The following is a 22,975-nucleotide window of genomic DNA, read 5'->3' as shown; positions in this document are numbered from 1 at the left end:
TCTTTTCCTCATCCGTTTTTTCTTTCCGCTCGTTAAGGATAATTTCTCTCCCCTGATTTTCTTCTTTTCGGACTAAATTCAGATACCTCTGTAGCAATTGGTTGTATCTCTTTACTTTTTCATGCGAGTTCATACCCGGCTGATTTAATAAACCGTGCATCTGGTTTTCAAGTTCACCCAGGGCCGATTCCCCGATGGTGGTATGCGGGGTCGCCCTCTGGGTCAGCATACGGAGTTGTTGGGGGCTCAACAGGAACATTTTTTTTTACCTCGCTCATGCTGGTGGTGGAAAAAACAAAAAAAAGCTAGTTAGCCGTCTTACTGGTGAACAGGCTTGTGATAAATGGCAGAGCCACTGACAGCAGCGGTAATAAAAATCCTCCTTTCTGAAGCACGGCCTTGCGTTTCCTCGCAACGCTTTTTTTCTTACAGGCGAAAAGCTTAATCAGCCTTTTCTGCTTCTTAAGCTTGTTAAATTGAGCTACGGATAAAGGTATACGGCCTCTTATAAGATTGAGACAGATTTCGGAGAGAGCCAAAATTATGTTATTAAATGGGTCCGAAAGAATCTTTTTACGTTTCACCCCCCTCATCCTCTGTAGAACTTTAAGGGTCGGCAGGTGTTTCCTGAGATGCTCGGACATGGCTCAGTAATGTTAAATCAATGGCTCACTGGTAGAAAGAGGACGGGAAGCGACCCCGGTAATAAACCGGTCCTGAGTCGGAACTCTTCTGGGCACGTGGCTCTTAAATCGACAAATAAATACCCGTGCGCGGGTCGAGTGGCCTCTTCATAGGCATCTAGAAAAAACTTTTTCTGCCAAGGAAACATTTGCTGAGCTAAAACTTTGATTTGCATTCTGTCCCGCACATTCTTAAACAGACAATAATAAGTAGTATTTAGGGCTATAGTCCTACTGTACTTGCCCTGATGAAATACGTTCTGCACTAGGTATATTACCGAGATTTGACGGTGATGTCTGAATCTCGTGAACGCTTCTGCCATGAGTTTATTTTCGGACGCGCTGTCCATCAAATCATCGATGATGATCAAGGAGCCGGAGGGGAACCGCTCCTCATCTTCCCAGCTTTTAGGCAGCCCTTGTATAAATTCAATTTCGCTGATCCGATCACGTAATTCATCATAAAGCGGCTGATGGGAAGCGTAACACCATACAATTTTTTTAATGGGTACCCCTATGAAACAGTGACTCTGATTTAAAAGCAATTCTTTAGTAAAATAGGTTTTCCCCGAAGAACTTGCCCCGGCGATTATCGCCGTAAACGGCAATTCTAAACGGTGATCAAAGTCGACCTCTCTCACGCCGCTACCCATCATCTTCCAAAAAACACTGATGAAACGGTAAACACTACCCTAATCTTTTAAATCCTTTCCACACATACACACACACAATCCCAAAATGCGTGTATAAAAGTTTTTATATACTCTTGTGATAAATGTACAAAACATTTTCGTACACAAGTTACATTTTAAAACAAATGTACATCTTTGAAAAAAACTTTCACTTTAAAACATCTTACTTTCATGATACATTTTAAAAAACATCTTACTTTGAAAAACTTTCATTTTAAAACATCTTTGAAAAAATTTGTTACATTTTAAAACATCTGTACATCTTTGAAAAAACTTTTAAAACATCTTACTTTCATGATACATTAACAAATTCATTCGATGAAATATTTTTAAAGACACCCTTTTGCGATGCTGCTAGTTTTTTACATTTCAGTACCCAAAAGGCAGAGTTTCACCGCTAGTCAACAATCTGCGCTTGTCGTAGACGACCCTGACCTTTTTATCGAGAGGCCTATTAAACAGGCGAAAACTTTTCATGTCGCGTTCGATTTTGTTGTAGTGCGTCATTATAGGGGGATCATTCCTACATCCACCGATGTAGTTTTCAATCAATCCGATCATACTGTCAAGGTTTACCTTTTGACAGGTTTCGTAATTTAGAGTTATACCCTTACATTTCAACTGTGTTTTCCCGTTGTTGAGTCGGTAACAGTAACTTTTTGGTCCCAGCGCACCCCACAAAGCAATGTATTCGTCGGGGGCTAATTCGGACGTGAGCTCCCCCAGGTAATTGCCTAAGGTCGGCTCATATTCACCCGGCCTGCTTATGTACACGATGCTGTCCGTGTCGTGATACAGCACCCTCCGCCCCAATTTTTCCAGTTCTTTATAAAGCGTCAACCGCCCCCACGCTGTAGTTTGACACGCTATGAATATGTTGGTCTTTCCCGGCGGCACTTTGTAGAAAGACTTGTATCGCCAGCGGATGAGGGCGACCTCGTCGTTGACAAACGCGAAGCTGGAAATCTCGTACAGCTCTGAGCATAAAAAATTTAAAATCTCCCCCGGGTCAGACACTATACATGTCTGGAGCATGTTGTTCCTCTGCGCCAGTTTACCCCACAGAGAGTTAAGCAGAAGCTTGGCCACCTGCCTCTTGCCCCCGTTAGACACTATCTTATCGGGCTCCAATTGGATCCCCTCACGCTCGAGATAGTTTTTAATGTAGTCCCTGCGACCCGCGTCATCGGTCGCGTCGTCGGGGTAGCCCGAAGCCTGCTGCTTCACTTTGAGAAAGGTTTTAATGTAGCCTCTAAACAGGTCGCCGCTGGTCTGGGGAAAATGCCACACTTCGTGCACCTTCATGACCGAATAGCCCCTGTCTAATGCCAGATTGAGCTCCGCAGAGACCCACACGCCGGTCAGCGCACGCTCTGCATCGGAATGGGGGCATGCCCCCTCCTGCCTGTTGTCGATCGCGCACGTCCTGCATAGTGTAAACACGAGTTTCCCATTTGGCAGTCTGCTGGGTAGGACGGGGAAAAACAGCTCGCGCGGGGTGTTCACAGTGGCTTTGATCAGGCCAAAGTATTCATTCAGAGGTTTAAAATTTGAATGAATGATTTCCGGGTGTCCCACGGGGAATTCACATTTAGCCAGAGTGTACGGGTACAGCGACGTGAAATCCACGTAGCGGACGCGCTCTTGCCCTGTGACGTCGTAACGCAGGCGAATCGCCGACGTCCGACCCCCAAACAGCTCTTCTGGCGGCCTAAGGGGGTCAGGGGGCTGAAAGTCTGACAGGAAACGCTGTACCTGTGGGTCGTGAGTTTTAGCGTGAGCCCATTCGTGTTCCCAAATGGATTCTACGTTCATATTAAACTCTTGGCACAACACCTCGAGTTTTTCCCTTGTTTTGACGTACAGGGCACCGAAGCTCTCGCGGGTCAGGGGGCAGACATCGTGTTCATTGTTGCACTTAGGACAGCCGTGAAATTGGCAGCCTAGAAACTCGAAAGCCCATTTCTCTCCCTCTATCTCCGCGTATCCATCTACGTGAAAGCGCCCCACGCGCACTTCACCCCCGCGCAGCGCGTGTCGAATTTCTATGCCGCGCGTACGGCCCACGAATTCCAGCCACTGGATCGAGACGTTGGAATAACTTTTGTATTGCCTCCTGTAATCCCAGACGTCCGGGATCGCGATCGTATCTCTGGGCAGGAAATTTGTCCTGTAAACCAGCAACGCGGCTGAAGCGATGGTCGCCGTGGAGAAGGGATCGCAACCCGTGAGCGTTTCAGACTCCCGCAGGAAGCGCAAGCAGCCCTCTCTCAGAATCTCCACATCGTTCTTACAGTAAGCGATCATCTCTTTATGAAAATTAAAGGTCTGGTGCTTTACAACGTCGTACCATCGGTAAAACTTGTCGCGTTCTTTGCCGGCCATTTGATCGGGCCCAAACTGATCGGGAGGGGGGTAGGGCCCTATGTAACTAAAGTTTCCCATGTCTGTGAAATGATGCGGAAAATAGCCTTTTCGCATCTGAGTCGAGCACCCCATTGCATCGGGGATTTTTCTCAACGGCATGCTTAGAAAGCAGTGACTGTCGATGTACCTTTGCTCAAACACGCTGTCCACGATGAGAATGATTTTATTCCCCTGTGACACCACACGCGGTTCCACCCCTTCCTTCACCATAGCGTTCAGTATTATGTAATTATCGAACACCTTTCCATAGTGACTAATGAAACACGTCCCTGTATAGTAGGGCGTCCTGAAATGTCTGAGAAAGTGCAGTGCGCAGTATGGCCCCTCGGCGGTCATTGTCTCATTCTGTTCGGAGATGGCGCACACGTAAACCGGGATATGGGTACCCGAGCTCTGGGATGTTTCAAAGTCAAAAAACACATATTTGGGGGGCTTTTTACTGCCCTCGCCGCTTTGGGCGACCCGTTTCCCTTTGTTAGACTTCTCGGGTGGATTTAGATAGCAGTGATGTGGGGTGGATATGTCTGATTCGGCTGTGGTACTGTGGACTTAGGTAGTAGTTGCGCCCGCAAGCTTTGCATTTCTGAACAGGGGCTAGCAATCTCCCCCCTAACGGGGCAGAGCATTCTCGTACGGTGACGCTCAAAGCACACGTTATTTAAGCATCTGAAATTACACAGCTCACACACTATCCCCGGTGTGGGATATTCTCTACAATTAGTCTGACAGACGCTGCAGAATTTTTCGCAGCGATGAGTGTGAGGCGAGTTGTACCCTTTGAAACAGCTCGTGCAAACGTAGCTGGCTCCTAAGAAGCCCTTGGCGCTTTTAATGCCGTAAAAATGCTGATTGTGTAAAAAGAAATACATCACCCATCTACTGTCAGTAGGTGTGGCTGTCTGGTAAATTTGGAGATTGTTTGAATAAGGTTGTTGATAATACACCACTGCTTTGCAATCAATGAATTTCTCAAAATTGATTATGTCATTTAAACAGACAGCATGATCGTGGGTGAAACCCGCTTTCTCCTGTAACTCCAGGCCGAGCTTTTCAGCCTTTTCAGTCAGTGATGTCTCCATGGAGCAGATGGGCCAAGTTTATGGCGAAACACGCTCTGCTGTCGTTCTGAATGATAAACGTGTGTTTGGCTTTTTTAGAAATTATTTCTGAAGCTAACATGGTCTGTAGTTTACGTTTGTTTCCACCGCCGCGTGGGATATTTATTACGTCTACTATTACTTCTAGGTTGGAATCGTTTAAAATCTCTTGATTAGACTGAACCAGGCGATCCAGCAGTTGCTGCAAGTCTGTCAGCTCCCCCTCCCCATACCGTACAATCTGTGACAGCTCGTCGTTTAAAAAGTCACCGCGCAGGGTGACCTGTATATAAGCTCCCCATGCGGTGTAAGGTATCGCCTCATTCACAATATTTTGAAACCCCCCGATTACATTTTCGTAGTACTCGCGGAAATTGCCTTCGTTTCTAGGTTGCGGGATATTTAGAATCCACCTAATCTGTACATTATTGAATCTGCGGCGATGCACGACCCCGTCAGGCTGGGGATCCACGTCACCAACACCGCCGGCACCTTCCTGTTCAACATTTTCAAATTGTCCCAGTCCCAAGTCATTTTCAATCTCCTCGGCATCGAGAAGAAATTCTACGTCTGACAAGGCTTCCCACAATTCAGAATCTGTGGGGGACCATGCGGCCTCGTCGTCGGGCAGCACCGTTTCTGGTTCAGAGCCCCTTTCATTTAACATGCTTCTTAATGTCTCTAAGGACGGTAGGAAACAGGGCTCTTGGGCCCTGGCTTCACCAGACGCCGCGGGTGGCGAGTCGTGTTGATAAACCGCATCATTTTCATTATTATTAGCGTTGTTGATGTTGTCTATTTCATTTAATAACGCTTCGGGTATAGGAGGGGGTGTTGCTCCGTCCATACCTGCTGATTCAGGTCTCTTGTAGATTTTCTCTTGACCGGTCCGCACCGTCTCTCTTGTACATAAAAAACAGAGAATACCTATTATTAGAATAAGTTATTTTTAATGAACAGCGTTTATCACACGTATAAAAGAAATAATATACTCACTATATGGAGTTTTCTATCCGCAGCATCTCCCGTAGGAAAAAAAAAAAAAAAAAAACCCCGAATAGCTGAATCTATAAAAAAAAAAATATATTATTTTAAGTTATTTTAATGTATGGCGTTTATCATAAAACATGCGTAAAAGAAATAATATACTCACTCGATGCAGGTCCCATGTAGTTTTCTTTTTTCCAGCAGGGGTAAGACCTTAATGATACTTGGGAGGGGGGACCCCGCTCGACGTAATAAAAATTTCTGCGGATGGTTTTTTTTTCTATTTGATGTCGTTGTGCTTCTCTTTTAACCCATATTTGTACTTGTGCACAGACGGTATGGGGGGATGTACATATATGAAAAAACAAAACTTCAAACAAAATTTACTGGAAGACAAAATGTCCAACTTGATGTGTGGCCCAAGTTATTAGAGATGACCCAGATGACCTACCGGGATGTACATAGGTTGGCCCATACACTTGCCCGGGATTTGACCTACGCTGATGTAATACAAACGGTTGCATGAGGAAAAAACACAAACTTGAAACAAGATTGAAAAAAAAAAAAAACCTAGCACACAAGGCCAAACTGCTACTGCTGCTGCATGGGGTGTCAACACACATACCCCCAAACTGCCGCTAAGCGTTCATTGGAGGAGGATAGCGTCAGACCCAGACCCACCTCCTCCTCTCATTCTTTGCTCCAACTTGTTCATTCTCTCAGAGTTTCTTTCAGACTCGCGCAGCACGGCTCTCAGCTCTCCGGCATCGCTCTCTCCGAGTCCTTTGCGGATTATCCAAAGCCATGGGACCTTACCACGGTACCGCACCAGACACAGCATCGCTCTCTCCGAGCCCTTTTTTGCGGATTCTCCAAAGCCCGGGACCTTACCACGGTACAGCGTACACTCACACTCCATCAGGTAACCCACCCGCTCAGCCCCAGTGTTTGGGACCTTAACGCACCAGCCCCCTGCTCAGCCCCCTGCTCGGCACCCGGTGGATGCAGACATAACACCACACTCATAAGCACTCTCCTCAATATAAAAAATGATAATTAATTAAATAATAATATTTTTTTAAATAATAATAAATAATTAAATTATAATAATTATAATAAATAATTAAATTATATATAAATAAACCCCTCTCCCAACGCTCAACTGGCTCACAGCCAAAAAAAAATAGCCCCCTCGCACTACCTCATGACGTCACCTGGCTTACAGCCCAGACCCTCACTTTTTGATTTATTTGACCTTTGTGACCTTTGACCCAACCTGTCATTTTGACAAAAGCGGAATGCCTCATCTCTCTCACTAGGTTCAAGATTTGGTTTCTTTAGGACGGGTCTAATAACAGCCATTTTCGAAGGTTTTGGAACATATCCAAGCTTAAGAGATGAGTTTAACACATTTAACAGGGTATTGCAAATCTGCGGTGCAATTTCCTTGAAGAATTTTGTAGGATTTGGGTCTATGAGGCTTGTAGTGGATTTACAGGAGGAAATTAAGCTCAAGAGTTCTGAGTGTTTTATAGGAATGAAAGATTCAAAAGTCTCATTATTAATAGGCATTAGACTAGCAGGAGTCTGGCAGTCATCGGTAGCTAAGGACGTGCACTGGATGGTCTGTCTAATCTTAGTTATTTTACCATTAAAAAATTTTATAAAGTCATCACTCTTAAGAGCTTGTGGGACTTGCGAGTTTAATGGAGAATTCTGTGTTAACCTAGCCACGGATTCAAATAGGAATTTTGGATTGGTTTTGTTCCCATCTATTAATCTGGAGAGATACACAGACCTAGCAGTCACTAGTGCTTGTCTGTATTTAGACAGGCTCTCTTTCCATGCAGATTTGAAAACTTCTAGTTTAGTTGAGTGCCATTTGCAGTCTAGCTTGCGTGATGCCTGTTTGAGTTCACGTGTATGATCAGAGTACCAGGGGGCAGGTTTCTTATCTCTGTGCTTTATCTTCTTAAGTGGGGCTACAAGATCTAGTGTGCTACGAAGTGATTTATCCATGTTTGCAGTTGCCTGTTCAAGTTCATTTATACACGATGCCTCAGATGTAAGGCTGATGGACTGTGGAAGTTGTTTCATAAATGTTGTTGTAGTTAGTGAGGCAATGGAACGTCTGATTCTGTACTTTGGAGCTGTGGTCAACGGGAGGCTATACTGGATTTCAAATGTTAACAAGTAATGATCTGAGAGCAGAGGACTCTGAGGCATAATAGACACATGTTCCACCAGGATGCCATGACTAATAATCAAATCAAGGGTATGGTTACAGGCATGAGTAGGCCCGACTACATTCTGACATACACCAACAGAGTCAAGAATAGCTGCAAATGCTATTTTTAAAGGATCACTATCTTTCTCCATATGAATGTTAAAATCACCCACAATAACAGCTTTGTCAGTACTGACCACCAGTTTAGTTAAAAAATCAGAAAACTCCTTAAGAAAATTACTGTTCGGCCTAGGTGGTCTATACACAATATCAATGGTGATTTGGGCTGAAGAGCTATGAAGAGATGAGCCAGCAAGACTAAGAACAAGAGTTTCAAATGTGCTGAAACTCAAACCACATTTCTCAGACACTCCTAGGCTGGACTGAAAAATTGCAGGGTTATGCTTATAACTAGCAGACCATAGATGCTCTGGGTAAGATTGTTCTAAAACATGTTAGGTTTAGGTAGATTATAAATAAAAATGCTGCACACAAGCAACGGCTTACAGGAGTCGAACCGTTAAAAATAATTACACGTCATTCATGATGGAGCCTGCGCTATCGAATGATATTTCAACTCGGGAACTTATCGGAGATGGCACGCGAAGGCAGCATTAGCACCCTTGCTAGGAAATTTCATATGCCTCCTTGTCAGTCAGGCATGACTTGCTGCATGCACTGCCTACATTTTAATAATTCTGCAGACTTCAGCAGTGGTTAAATTATCTGTGCTTTCCCTTATCAGGCAGGTAATCTTTTTCTTAATGTGCTTTTTTCCCCCACAGGAGCCACAATTTTTGGTGGATATTCAGTCATTTTCACCTGCATTTATGGCTCACAGTATGCACACAGCGTTCTTTGTTGTGTGTCTCTACATTGTATGCACACTCTGTTCCCGCGAACTGCTTGTGGCTCCGCAAGCAGTAAAGTACTGTGAAGTAACCTAAAGGTGAAAGAAAAACACATCAAAATCAATACAAATTAGACAGAGCTGCTGCAGGCTGCCATTGCTACAGTTCCATTTTGATTCTCCTTAGGTATGGGTAAGGTGCACTTCTGGCATCTATTTTTAAAGATGAAATGTTTACGGCAGACATTCTGAAAGTGGTGTCATTCTTTGATGGTGAAGTATGAGTTTTCAAAGAAACACATTAAATTATGTCTCCATCCTTTCCGTTGTTTCTGAATTGAATGTAGGGAACAAAAGAATGAGGACACAAGCAAAGTGTCACTGGTCCTTATAATTAAAGCAAACCAGCTGAGGTATCTCTGGCATCTTATAATAAGGCACCAAAGCCTTATATAAGGTGCCCTCAAGTGGATAATTGATTGACAGACTGAGCACACAACACACCACAATCAAAGCAGCTCCACCTGCTACAGATAGGATCTAGTAGACAGGTACCTGTAGTAGATTACCTTTAAAAAATTCTCTAACACATAACTTGTAGATGGAGACTTGTGTTCCAGATTCCCCTCAGAGCTAACTTATGTCTACTGAACCTGAAGTCTTTGACTAATCATAAAAACATTACTACTAATCACAGTTGTATTGCAGACAACCAGTGATGGGCGGTAGTGCCGCTACATGTAGCGAAGCTGTTAGTTTAACTACATTTTCTAGTAGCTTGCCTGTAGCGTCGCTGATTTCTGAATCAAATAACTTTCCAGTAGTTACGTTATTTTTTTGATCAAGTAGCGACGTAGCGTCCATAAAAGCTATAATTTCCAGGACATGTCTGAGAAAAGCAGAGGTTTCCTCTGCAGTATGATTTTGAAACGCAACAATCAGAAATAAAGCATGTTCATGCGCAACCTTGTACTCTGCTTCTACTGCCTGTCTATCGAAACATGTATGCGTATGGCTGCATCAAGAGATCGATACTTCAATTTCAAACTTTCAATTTCTGTCCTGAATGCACTGCGGCTGTCTGTGTAAGCGCTGCTGCTCTCGATTGCCACTGACTCAGCGGCTCCAAGCAAGCAAACAGGCTGACTTACGCGCGCGCGCACACAGTATAATATTTACAATAAAGTATTGAATTAGTGGGCCGCCGAACCATTCTCGCAATAATTAAACAGCAGAAATAGTTCGGGGTTTAATCACCAGATGGCGTTTATTACACATATGACATAACACACAGCACATTTATAATGACACAAGCGATTACTGAGAACTATTTACAAGCTGGCATCAGTCCAACATGCCGTGCTGCTCGCCGGTACCTCCGCGCTACAGTATTTATTTACTTATAAACTTTGGCCAAATTCTGTCCTGGGTTTTAACTAATTAATAAATAAAAAAACACTTAAAAGTTATGAAAATGAATCCAGCTTTATCAATTTGATGATGCATCCAGCTTAATTATTAAAAAGTATAGATACAACACAGGGGTCCCAGCAAGTGCAGCTTGTGAAAGACTGTTTAGCGTAGGAAAGGATATTTTCAGACCAAAGAGAAACCACCTTTCTAATGCCACTTTTGAAAACCTTTTCTTGTGCCGTGTAAACAAACACTTGTTAGAACAATAAGAGCTCACCCATGCACCCATACCCCTCTCCCTCCCCTCCCATTCCCCCAGCACTAAAACATGTAATTCAGGACTTTGATTCTCATTTCAGTTTGGACAAGTTCATTTGCTATTGTCCCAGTGATCACTCTCTGAGCCATGCTTATTAATCATGGTGTTGCATGTCGTCCGTAAACACAGTTTAACACGGTTCTTAAACACAGAGTTAATTTGTAAATTCAATTGACTTGTTTAATTGGGGTCTGAAGAAGTTTTCTCGTTAAGGGAGGCCCTGAGGAAATAAGATGGCTGTCAAAATGGTCTTTCTTTTCCCTAGAAATTTTAAATTGATTTAAACCTATAGCCATGTCTTGCCCATCGAACACTACACAGTAGCTTTCATTTGGTACTAAATAGTTTATTTACTAGAGTACTGGTTTACCTAGGAGTAGTAGGCTCCAACTTTTTTTTTTGTTTTATTCCCAAAAATAAGCTTTTATTTATGTCTCGATGCTTCACATAACACAATGTCTACACTGTGTTAAATCATGTCTACACTGGTTAAGACATTTAATAAATGTCTTAACCAGTGTATCTGACTCATTTTGCACTGATCTGGCATTAGGTTGGTACAATGTGATGTAGCTTCTGATGTAGTAAGCTACTTTTGCCATATTTGTGTAACTTAGCTTGCTATATTTCTATGGGTGGTAGCTTTTGTGTAGTGAAGCTTAATTTATTGTTGAGTAACTGATAGCTTAGCTCACTACATTTTACAAGTAGCTTGCCCAACACTGCAGACAACCAAACAACAAACTTATTTTTATAGTTATCTGTGGCTCTAAAAATAATTTCTGAGTAATAGGGAGAGCATCATGCAGAGCTCTATGTATTACAGAATACTGCTAGTCAATTAAAAACAAGCATTTTACAGACTCCATTAATGATTTTGTGACACTCCGGTGTCTTATTGTCGTTCCACATGCCTGTCTCACCTTCCTTATCTGTTCCTTAAATTCCTGTTTAGGACATACAGTACATAACATAGTTTGCGTTTGTGCTTTTATGGGCAGCACACACCTATTCTGTTTTGTTCCTGCAGGAGAATGGCGTGGAATTTGAAGCTTGTCTGGTGGCACAATGTGATGCTCTTATTGATGCACTCAGTCGCAAGAAGACTCAGCTTCTGTCTCGCGTCAACACGGAGCATGAACACAAGTTAAAGGTTAGTTATTCTCCCTTGAACTCCTGTGAATTGCCCTTAGTGTGGCATTGTGTGTGAGTGTAGGCCTGGCTTTGTCACTTGGGTGTCATCTACCTTACACCTGGTGCCTCCTGGGATAGGTTTTACAGCCCTGTATTGAATGAGCAGGTATAGAAAATGAATGCATGTTTGCACAACATCATCTGTGTAAGGAAAAGACTGGACTGCTTGAAGTGACTATTCCCCCTCATCTGATTGAGCTGATCAGAGTTCTCAGCAGTTCTGTCAGCTGTTGTGTTTTGTGATTTAATTGCTGTTGGCATATAACCAGTAGAACCAGTTTTGTCATTGTGAGGTTTCGTCTTTGCATGTTCATCAACCGAGTGCTTATCTTCCCTGCTTTTCCCAGGTTGCTTGTATCTCTTCCTGTGTGGTATTGTGTGCTTTTCCTTTCTGATCCTTTTCCCTGTACAAGTGCTGATTCTGACTCCAATCTAGGTGAGCCTGAGTTTTCTGTCCTTAATAAGCACAGGGCTTCATGACTTGTACCCAGCAATAGAGGCAGCTAAACTCTCCCCCAACTGTCCTCCAAAGAAGAGCATTGTATTTGGCAGGTTTAATTATGGAAAAGTGTAAAACTGGAAATAGGAGATATACTAATAACTAAACCAATATACACAATCAAGGGCGTAACTTTGGCTGGAACATTGGGGGGGTTGAGGTCTCCACCCATTACGGGGGAAACATGATTATTGGGGGGGTTGTATTAGCTGGTTTTGATTTATTGGGGAGGGCTACAACCCCCCCATCCCCACATAATTTACGCCCATATACACAATGTAAATACTTTAGGATAGGTATGCATCATTAACGTAAATTAAAGTAGTACCATAAAAGGAACATTTTTTTACTTACAGACAATGCCAATTTGTAAGATTATATGAAGGGATTGCAAAAGATAAACATCAGTCAAATTTTCTATATGCACAACAATGTTCTGGATAAAATTTAGCCTTCTTATCAGTGACTACTTCCAGTTAGTATAATGCAATTTTCAGTCACTAGGTGGCAGCAATGAACTATTTACTTTAATGGTTCCCCTGCACTGAGTGTAACAATTTCCCTGTGTCCTCACAAGTGTGTGCCTGTCCCCCATTCCCCAGGATATATTCCCATACTTTATGATATCTGCTACCGATTCTGACTTCACTTCTCCCCTAGTGTTTTGACTTCTTGTTTCCACTTCGTTTAGGTCCTCTGTCCACGATCAGTATTGTGACAATCTGAAATCATAATATGATGAATAAATGCATGCCATGTCTGACATAATATATACATAAAACAATTATGTTGGTGTACATAAAAGTTAATGGAAAACTACTTTCTAGTCGAGTGTAGTGTCCCCTCGTCCCCACTGACTAAAATAATGGGATTGATTCCATATACGGTGGCTCTTCTGACACTAAAATTAATCTCGAATTTAACCATTTTATGATCACTACCGTCCAATGGTTCTAAAACCTCAAATTTTCCTATCCTATCCTGGTTATTAAAGAAAACAAGATCAAGAAGGGCTTCTCCCCTGGTAGGGGTATTAACAAACTGAGTAAAAATACAATCCTGTACTAATTCCACCATCTCAAGTTCATTTACAGAAGAGCCAGAGACTGTGTCCCACTGTATCCCAGGTAAATTAAAATCACCCATAACCACCACATCATTTTTATTACTCATAATCCTGATATCATCATATAACATTCTGCTTTCCACTGCAGCTACATTAGGTGCTCTATAACAAACCCCGACAATTAGGCCATTTGAGTCTTTAGCATCCAGTTTTATCCATACAGCTTCTGTACTTTTATTTTTATCAGTGAGCTCCCTTGCCTGCAAGTTTTCTTTTACGTATACTGCAACACCACCTCCCTTCTTGCCTATCCGGTCTCTACGGAACAACATATAACCATCCATATTATATTCTTCCCCATCATTGTCAGTCATGTTTCAGTTATTCCTATAATGTCATAAGTGTCCGATGAAATTAAAGCCTCTAAATCATTAATTTTGTTTCTAATACTCCTAGCATTTAAATACAAACCACAAATGGTAGGCCTTTTACAGTGCCCACTTTTAATATTTATTTGGGCTTTCCGTCTCTCCCCATGTCACGCCCCGCTCCGTCCGATCCTAATGTGTGCCACGCCCACCTCGTTACCTCGTGTTCAGCCCTGATCGTGATCACCTGTGTCCTGTTATGTCTGGCTAGTCTTTTGTATTTAGTCCCGATCTGAGTTAGTCTTCCCAGATTAGTCATTGATGTTGTCCTGCGTCATGCCTGGTATTGTCCGTGTCTGCCCGTCTATGACCAATAAAACCGCGTATATTGGACTTCCTGGCTCCGATCGCCTGCTTCCCCGTTCGCCTGCACGCCGGATCGTGACAGAATGACTAATCTCCCCGAAAGCACCAAGCAGCAGACCGAGCACCACCGGCTCGGTCTGCTGCAAGACTTTGTGTACTGGCGATCCCAGCCAGGATCCCAGGAGGACCCCGCAGTCCTGAGGCTGGCCAGCCAGGGCGCGGACATCCTGTCAACAGAGCGCACAGCCGGGCAGGAATACCCGCTGACTAAAGCCCAAAAATGCCTCCGTCGCCTGCAGCGCCGGCTCATCGAGCGACGGGAGGAGCGCGTCACTCGGAGCATGGACGAGGCATCGGGGCCGGCTCCGCCTTCCGCCGCCATCGAACCGAAAGGGAAACAGGGGAGAGATCCAGAGCAGCAGGAAGAAGCTCCATCGCTCTTCCTGGGAGCCTGCTCTCTCCTCCCCGCCTGGGATGACAACGCCGCTGCCCGCCTAGCCAGCTTCCACGGAGAGCAGCCGCCTCCGTTGGAGGCTTATTTTTATCGGCCGGAGCGTCTGGGGCACGGCGGAATTCGCGCCGTGAGAGACGCTACTCCCCGGGTCTCCAAAGCCCTTAAAGGGGCAGTTCGAGGCTTACCAGCTCCGGATCTGCCTGCTTCGGACGTGCCTGTCCTGCCTGACCCGCCTGTCCTGCCTGCAGTCCCTGCAGCTGCCACCGCTCTGCCTGCGGCACTGCCCGAGGTGGCCGTGGATGCGCCCCCTGCTGGCCGCCTGATGGCGGCGCCCGCCACGGCGCCCCCTACAGGCCGCGTGATGACGGCGCCCACTGGGGCGCCCCCTGCTGGCCAGGAACTGAGGGTGCCCGCTGCAGCTCCGCCCGAGGGCCTGGCTTCGCCTCCGCCTGCAGTGGAGGAAGCCGCTCTGCCCGTGGCGCCCCCTGCTGGCCGCACGCCCAAAGCGCCCGCCGAGGCGCCCCCTGCTGGCCGCACGCCCAAAGCGCCCGCCGAGGCGCCCCTGCTGGCCGCACGACCGAGGCGCCTGCTGTCCTGCCCCTCCAGCCCGGCCGGATCGTGACACCCCACATAAATTCGTAACTAACCCCTCCAGTCCCTAGTTTAAACATTCCTCAACTACTCTACACAAACGCCTCCCCAATACACTGGTTCCCCTATGGTTCAGATGCAACCCGTCCGGCTTGAACAGGTCCCACCTGTTCCAGAAGGTCTTCCACCTTCTTTGGGCGTGTGGCCAGCAGGGGGCGCCTCGGCGGGCGCTTTAGAGGACAACTCTATTTTACATTACATTCAAGAGCAAAGAGTGTGGCCGCTCCAAACTCACCGGTACCGTGGAAAAAGGAAAAAAAAAAGAAAAACAGGGGGGGATACAGAAACAACAAGCGTAACAATAACAGACATCAATCAACATGGGGAGAGGGGGAGAAAAAAAAAAAAAGGTATACAGAAATAACACTAATAATGTAGGTGGGATGGAAAAAAATTAAGTATAGGGGAATACAGAATACAAACAACCATAAGAAACATAACACTCATCAAACAACAAAAATTATAACAACATCAGTGATAATAATAATAATTAATAATGTGACAAATCGGTATTATATACACTCACCTAAAGGATTATTAGGAACACCATACTAATACGGTGTTTGACCCCCTTTCGCCTTCAGAACTGCCTTAATTCTACGTGGCATTGATTCAACAAGGTGCTGAAAGCATTCTTTAGAAATGTTGGCCCATATTGATAGGATGCACATCCAGGGCACGAAGCTCCCGTTCCACCACATCCCAAAGATGCTCTATTGGGTTGAGATCTGGTGACTGTGGGGGCCATTGTAGTACAGTGAACTCATTGTCATGTTCAAGAAACCAATTTGAAATGATTCGAGCTTTGTGACATGGTGCATTATCCTGCTGGAAGTAGCCATCAGAGGATGGGTACATGGTGGTCATAAAGGGATGGACATGGTCAGAAACAATGCTCAGGTAGGCCGTGGCATTTAAACGATGCCCAATTGGCACTAAGGGGCCTAAAGTGTGCCAAGAAAACATCTCCCACACCATTACACCACCACCACCAGCCTGCACAGTGGTAACAAGGCATGATGGATCCATGTTCTCATTCTGTTTACGCCAAATTCTGACTCTACCATTTGAATGTCTCAACAGAAATCGAGACTCATCAGACCAGGCAACATTTTTCTAGTCTTCAACTGTCCAATTTTGGTGAGCTCGTGCAAATTGTAGCCTCTTTTTCCTATTTGTAGTGGAGATGAGTGGTACCCGGTGGGGTCTTCTGCTGTTGTAGCCCATCTGCCTCAAGGTTGTGCGTGTTGTGGCTTCACAAATGCTTTGCTGCATACCTCGGTTGTAACGAGTGGTTATTTCAGTCAAAGTTGCTCTTCTATCAGCTTGAATCAGTCGGCCCATTCTCCTCTGACCTCTAGCATCAACAAGGCATTTTCGCCCACAGGACTGCCGCATACTGGATGTTTTTCCCTTTGCACACCATTCTTTGTAAACCCTAGAAATGGTTGTGCGTGAAAATCCCAGTAACTGAGCAGATTGTGAAATACTCAGACCGGCCCGTCTGGCACCAACAACCATGCCACGCTAAAAATTGCTTAAATCACCTTTCTTTCCCATTCTGACATTCAGTTTGGAGTTCAGGAGATTGTCTTGACCAGGACCACACCCCTAAATGCATTGAAGCAACTGCCATGTGATTGGTTGATTAGATAATTGCATTAATGAGAAATTGAACAGGTGTTCCTAATAATCCTTTAGGTGAGTGTATATGTAGCATACACACACGTGATCGTACCCTTATATATGTATATTTCAATTCTTAAATCTATAACATACCCTAAAAAGTAATAATAATAATGATATTGATCGCTCAACCATTCTTATATGTATGTGCAAGTGTAGGTGTGACCTGATTTGTCATTGGATGTGCTGGCATTTGATGCCATCAGGGGAGGTGACAGCACCCCCCCCCCCTCCCCAGGCCCAAGGCGAAGGCAGGAGAACCAGGCAACCGAGGCCACCCTACCATCCCCCCGGCACAAGGGCCCACAGCCACGCATCCCCGAGACAACCACCCGCCCAACCCGAGAGGGAGCACGTGAGGGACTAAGGGGGCGCCAACCCCCGTACAGGGAGGCCCGCAGAGGGAGGATGGGCGACAAGCCCCCCAGCCCCACCCACAACCCCCCCGCAGGCGGGTCCAGGGCCCCACCTACCGGGAGCACCCCCGCGGGCGGCCCCCCACACACCGGAGGGGCCCCAGCCCCCCCAGCCCGTCCCCCGGCAGGACGGGCCGCCACCCACCGCAGCGACCCGGCACGCCTCCCCCCCAACACTGCAGGATGATCCAAGGGGGGCCCATACAAAGAGCCCCCACCCGGGAGCGGACCCGCGGCGACCGGGGAGCGGCAGACCCCCCGCCCAGCCCAAACCGAACCCCCCAATCCGCTTAGCAGAGCCCAGAGCGTCCCAAGACTCCCCGGACTGCCCACCAGGGCCCCACCACGGCGCAGCAGAGCCAAGCACCACCCGGCCCGCGGCCCAAGAGAGGAGGCCGCCCACACCCGCCTGGGCCGCCCGAACCCCCCCATGATGGGTCTTCCACCCGGCGGGCCACCCCACCCGCGCAGGGCCAGAGACAGAGTGTTAGGGGGGGCCCCTCGGCCCCCATCCCCTCCCCGACCCATGTTGGTGTGAAGTGTGCATGTACATGTGTGATAGAGTTGTGTGTTTATGTCTACAATGCATTAAAATTAGTGGGTGCAGTTCGGGTATGAGGGCCCCACCCCAGGCAGATGGCAGAGTCCCCCTCCCCGCACCCCCAAGGCCCTAATGTAATATGGACTGTGTATATGACTAAGGTGCAAAAAGTGGGCGAGCAGTTGAGGCATGGGCACCCCACCGCTGGCAGAGCCCCACCTGCCTCAACCCACCTCCTCAGCCCTAGTGTCATGTGGTGTCTAACATGCAAGTAAAAATTGAGGGGCAGTGTCTCGGCGGACCTCCCCACTGCCCCTCAAGGCCCTAGTGTTGTGTGAAATGTGGTGTTGGGCCCAGGGGAGCAATAAGGGTGTGCCAGGAGTGGGCCCCCCCCGGCACCGGGGCCAGATCCCCGACTGGCCCCGATTAGTCCCCATCCCCGACCCCGCACAGCCGGCAGGGACGGCCAACCGAGGTGTTCAGGGGCGCCACAGGCAGCCCGGCAGCAGGGAACCCCCCCCCCCCAGGCGCAGACCGGGAGAGACCCACCCCACCACGCCCGATGAGACCCCAGCTAGCAGCCAAGGACGGGACAACCCCAGACCCCCCGGCAAACGGGGAGCTGGTCCAGCCAGGCGGGGTGACCCCCGCCCCCCGGCCACCCCAGGCCCCCCCCCAGGCGAGGCAGAGGCTCCCCCCACCGCCCCCCCCAAACCACCCCACAGCGCCGAGGGCCCCGCACCGGAATCGCCAACGGCAGACAACGACCCACCCCCACCAGGCAACGGGCCCGGGCAGACCAAGCCCCTCAGCATGCGGGCGACCACCCACCCGGGAGCCGTAGCAGCGGCCCCAGCAGATAGAGCCCACGCCCCCAAACGCACACACCCCAGCGCAGCGGCCCAGGCGGAACCCAGAGGCCCCACCCCCCGATCCCCCCCCAGCCCGCCACCCACCCCGGGGGGGCAGAACCCCCCATCTCCCGCACCGCCCCCAACAGGCCAGCGGCCACCCAGAGACGCTGACCACGCACCCTCAGCCAAGAGAAACACCAGAGAACCCCAACAACCCAGCCCCCAACCCAGGACGGTGACGGCAAGGCCCCACCACCCCTGACAACATTACATAAAAAAATTAATTATTGGAGTCCAACTGTCTTCAAAATCGATCAAATGATTTTTCTTACAGGCAGACATCCTCTCCATGGAAACATAAGTAGATTTTTGAACAGATTTATGTTTAAATTCTCTTTTGACTTCCAGTTCAGAAGGATTGTTTTCTTAGCAATGGTTAGTACTGTGAGAAGCATGCAAGATTTATTCGTGTCCATATTAGTGTTAGTGAGGTCCCCAAGCAGGCAGAGTGAGGGGGAGGGTGGGATGGGATGCCCTAGGTGTGTCGATAAGTCTTCACAAATCCTTTGCCAGAATTCGTTGACCGGTGTGCAATACCAGAAAGCATGCAGGTAATTATCTGGTGCATCCTTCTTACAAGTTAGGCATATGTCAGTATCTCTGATACCCATCTGGAACATCCTCTGCCCTGTGTAGTGTGTTCTGTGTAAAATTTTGTACTGTAATAGCTGCAGGTTGGAGTTCTGATTCATTCAAAAGGTATTCAAGCAAATTTGCCTCCAGAAGTTTGTGTCTGGATTGATGAGTAAATCCCTTTCCCATTTGTGGGTAGGGAGTGAGAGCGTTGTATCAGATTCTGCTAGATGCACGTAAATCCTAGACAGTAGTTTTTTAGTTGGAGTTATTAAGAAGTTTGCTATTTTAGGTGAAAGCTCCAGATCTAATTGCTTACGGCACCATCTATTATGTATTATTGATTTAAGTTGAAGATATTCTAAGTATTTGTTTTTCTCAATGTTATAAGTTTCTGTAATTTTGTCAAATGATATCATGCAATTGTCTTGGATTATGTGTTCGAGGTGCTTGATTCCTTTATTATGCCAAGCTAGGAAGTTTATCACTTTTTTATTTAACAGGATGTCAGGGTTGTTCCAGATGGGTGTCAGTTTGCATGGGACCAGTGAAGTTTGGTCCATTCTAAGAAATTCCCACCAGGCTGTCAGCGATGTGCTGATGTTGATGCTCTTAAAACAGCAATGTCGTTTAAGTATATGACTGATAAATGGCAGGTCCTGGACTCGAATTTCATTACAGAAAGTTTGCTCAATATCCAGCCAGTTATGGTCTAAGTTATTTTGCGTAGTCCATTTTAGGACATATATCAATCTATTGGCAAGAAAGTAGTTGTAGAAATTGGGAAGCTCCAAACCCCCACAGTTTTTGGATTTCTGTAAAGTTTTTAAACTTATTCGTGGTGGTTTGGATTTCCATAGATATTTTGAAATTAAGGAGTCCAGTGATTTAAAGTTGACTCGGAACCATTGAGAACATGTAGTTAATTTTTGGTAGGATCATCATTTTGATTGTAGCTACTCTTCACAGAAGTGATGTGGGTAGATTGTTCCACCGTGCTTGGTCATCTTCTATCTTTTTAAGCAGCGGACTATAATTTAATCGCGTCAGATCTGACAGCTTGGCAGAAATGTTAATACCCAGATATCTAATGTTCCCAGATTGAAGTGGGATAGTTGGATTGGACTGGAAGTCACAAGATATTGAAAGAGTAGTCGACTTGTTCCAATTAATAGAGTAATCTGATATGGAGGAGAACTTATCTATGAGTCTTATCGTCTCCGTGAGGGAACCCTGTGTATTTTGAAGAAAAAGTAATACATCATCTGCATAAAGACTAATTTTATGGGTTATACTTGCTGTTTGAATACCTTTGATATTATTATTATTCCGAATTGCTGCTGCCAATGGTTCAATAAACATAGCAAATAGTGATGGAGAAAGTGGACAACCTTGCCTAGTGCCCCTTCTGAGAGTGAAGCTTGGGGAGATTTGATCATTCGTTTTTACGTAGGCTTTAGGTGAACTGTATAAAATTTTAATCCAGGTTACGAAGTTCTCACGAAATCCAAATTTTAGTAAGGTTGCCATTAGAAATTTCCAGTTGACCCTGTCAAAAGCCTTTTCTGCGACCAATGACATGATTATGGCTTCCTTATTTTGAATATTGCAGTAGTCTATTACGCCAATTAGTCTCCTCATGTTGTTAGTGGACTGTCTGCCTTTAATGAAACCCATTTGATCTGGATGTATTATATAAGGTGTCACTTTTTCAATTCTACTAGCCAGTGCCTTGCTGATGATTTTAAGGTCCGCATTTATAAGTGATATTGGTCGATAGCTAGAGGGGAGAGCAGGATCTTTGTCAGGTTTGAGGAGCAGGTTAATGTCTGCACAATTCATATTTGGAGGGATGCTGCCAGTTTCTTTAATTTCTATAACCATTCTATGGAATAGTGGTGCTAGCGTACACGTACACAGTTCACAGAGGCGGCATCACCTGAAGTAACGGTTTCTAACCGCTTTCAGGTGCTTCCAGTTTTAGAGCCGGAAGAGACTGGGGAGGCAGGTGGGCCCTTGGGCACCAAGGAGCCACCTAACCCCAGTAGGAGGGAGGTTGTGGTAGTAGGGGATTCAATTATAAGAGGTGTAGATAGTTATGTGTGCACCCGTGATAGAGGGTCCCGTACGGTGTCTTGCCTGCCTGGTGCCCAGGTAGGGGACCTTCCAGATCGAGTGGACAGGCTTTTGGCCCCAGCCGGGGTGGATCCAGTGGTCGTGGTGCATGTTGGCACCAATGACATAGGAAAGGGCAGAAGGGCTGTTCTGCAAGATAAATTTATAGAAGTCGCGGATAAGCTTAGAAGCAGAACATCCACGGTGGTATTCTCTGGAATACTTCCCGTGCCACGTGCAAGTCAGGCAAAATTAGCTGAGATAAGGGGATTAAATGCGTGGCTAAAATGGTGGTGTAGAAAAGAGGGGTTCAGGTTTATGGGGCACTGGAAGACCTTCTGGAACAGGTGGGACCTGTTCAAGCCGGACGGGTTGCATCTGAACCATAGGGGAACCAGTGTATTGGGGAGGCGTATGTGCAGAATAGTTGAGGAATGTTTAAACTAGGGACTGGGGGGGCAGGGAGGTCAGTTAAGAATTTATGTGGGGAGAGACGGAAAGCCCAAATAAATATTAAAAGTAGACACTGTAAAAGGCCTACCATTAGTGGTCTGTATTTGAATGCTAGGAGTATTAGAAACAAAATTAATGACTTAGAGGCTCCAATTACGACATTATAGGAATAACTGAAACATGGATGAGTGACAATGATGGTGATGAATATAATATGGATGGTTATACGTTGTTCCGTAGAGACTGGATAGGCAAGAAGGGAGGTGGTGTTGCAGTATACGTAAAAGAAAACTTGCAGGCAAGGGATCTCACTGATAAAAATAAAAATTCAGAAGCTGTATGGATCAAACTTGATGCTAAAGATTCAAATGGCCTAATTATCGGGGTTTGTTATAGGGCACCTAATGTAGCTGTAGAGGAAAGCAGAATATTATATGATGATATCAGGATTATGAGCAATAAAAATGATGTGGTGGTTATGGGTGATTTTAATTTACCTGGGATACAGTGGGACACAGTCTCTGGCTCTTCTGTAAATGAACTTGAGATGGTGGAATTAGTACAGGATTGTTTTTTTACTCAGTTTGTTAATACTCCTACCAGGGGAGAAGCCCTTCTTGATCTCGTTTTTTGTAATAACCAGGATAGGATTGGAAAATTAGAGGTTTTAGACCCATTGTACGGTAGTGATCATAACATGGTTAAATTCGAGGTTAATTTTAGTGTCCGAAGAGCAAAGTCTAAATTAAAAGTATACAATGTTAGGAAGGCTAACTTTAATGGTATGAGACGGAAATTAGAAACTGTAAACTGAGTTAAATAGCAAAACAGTTGAAGAGGCATGGGAATTTTTCAAAAGCACATTGTTGCAAGTGCAAGAGGACTTCATACCTGTTTCCAGCAAAACTAAATCTAGGAAACGACAACCAAGGTGGTTTACTAAGGAAATTAAGAATAAAGTCAGGAGGAAAAGGGCTCTGTTCC

The 22,975-nt window shown here is 45.9% G+C and overlaps 1 protein-coding gene across 4 annotated transcripts in view; it reads left to right on the top strand.

Moving 5' to 3' along the window:
• The window catches only part of trim9 (tripartite motif containing 9), a 135,092-nt gene that overhangs the window by 64,273 nt on the left and 47,844 nt on the right, over window positions 1-22,975 (top strand). For 3 of the 4 annotated variants that reach the window (XM_072698908.1, XM_072698907.1, XM_072698906.1), the window contains one exon: window positions 11,726-11,848. In XM_072698908.1, the coding sequence (XP_072555009.1) occupies window positions 11,726-11,848 (123 nt within the window). Of the gene's footprint in view, window positions 1-3,149; window positions 3,671-6,609; window positions 6,809-11,725; window positions 11,849-22,975 lie in introns of those variants that run through there. The other variant, XM_072698909.1, reaches the window with a different exon arrangement.

This window comes from Paramormyrops kingsleyae, chromosome 14 (assembly GCF_048594095.1).
Source record: "Paramormyrops kingsleyae isolate MSU_618 chromosome 14, PKINGS_0.4, whole genome shotgun sequence".
Classification (NCBI taxonomy): domain Eukaryota; kingdom Metazoa; phylum Chordata; class Actinopteri; order Osteoglossiformes; family Mormyridae; genus Paramormyrops; species Paramormyrops kingsleyae.
The sequence above is the reverse complement of the archived record's forward strand: the minus strand, read 5'-3'. Positions and strand labels throughout refer to the sequence as shown.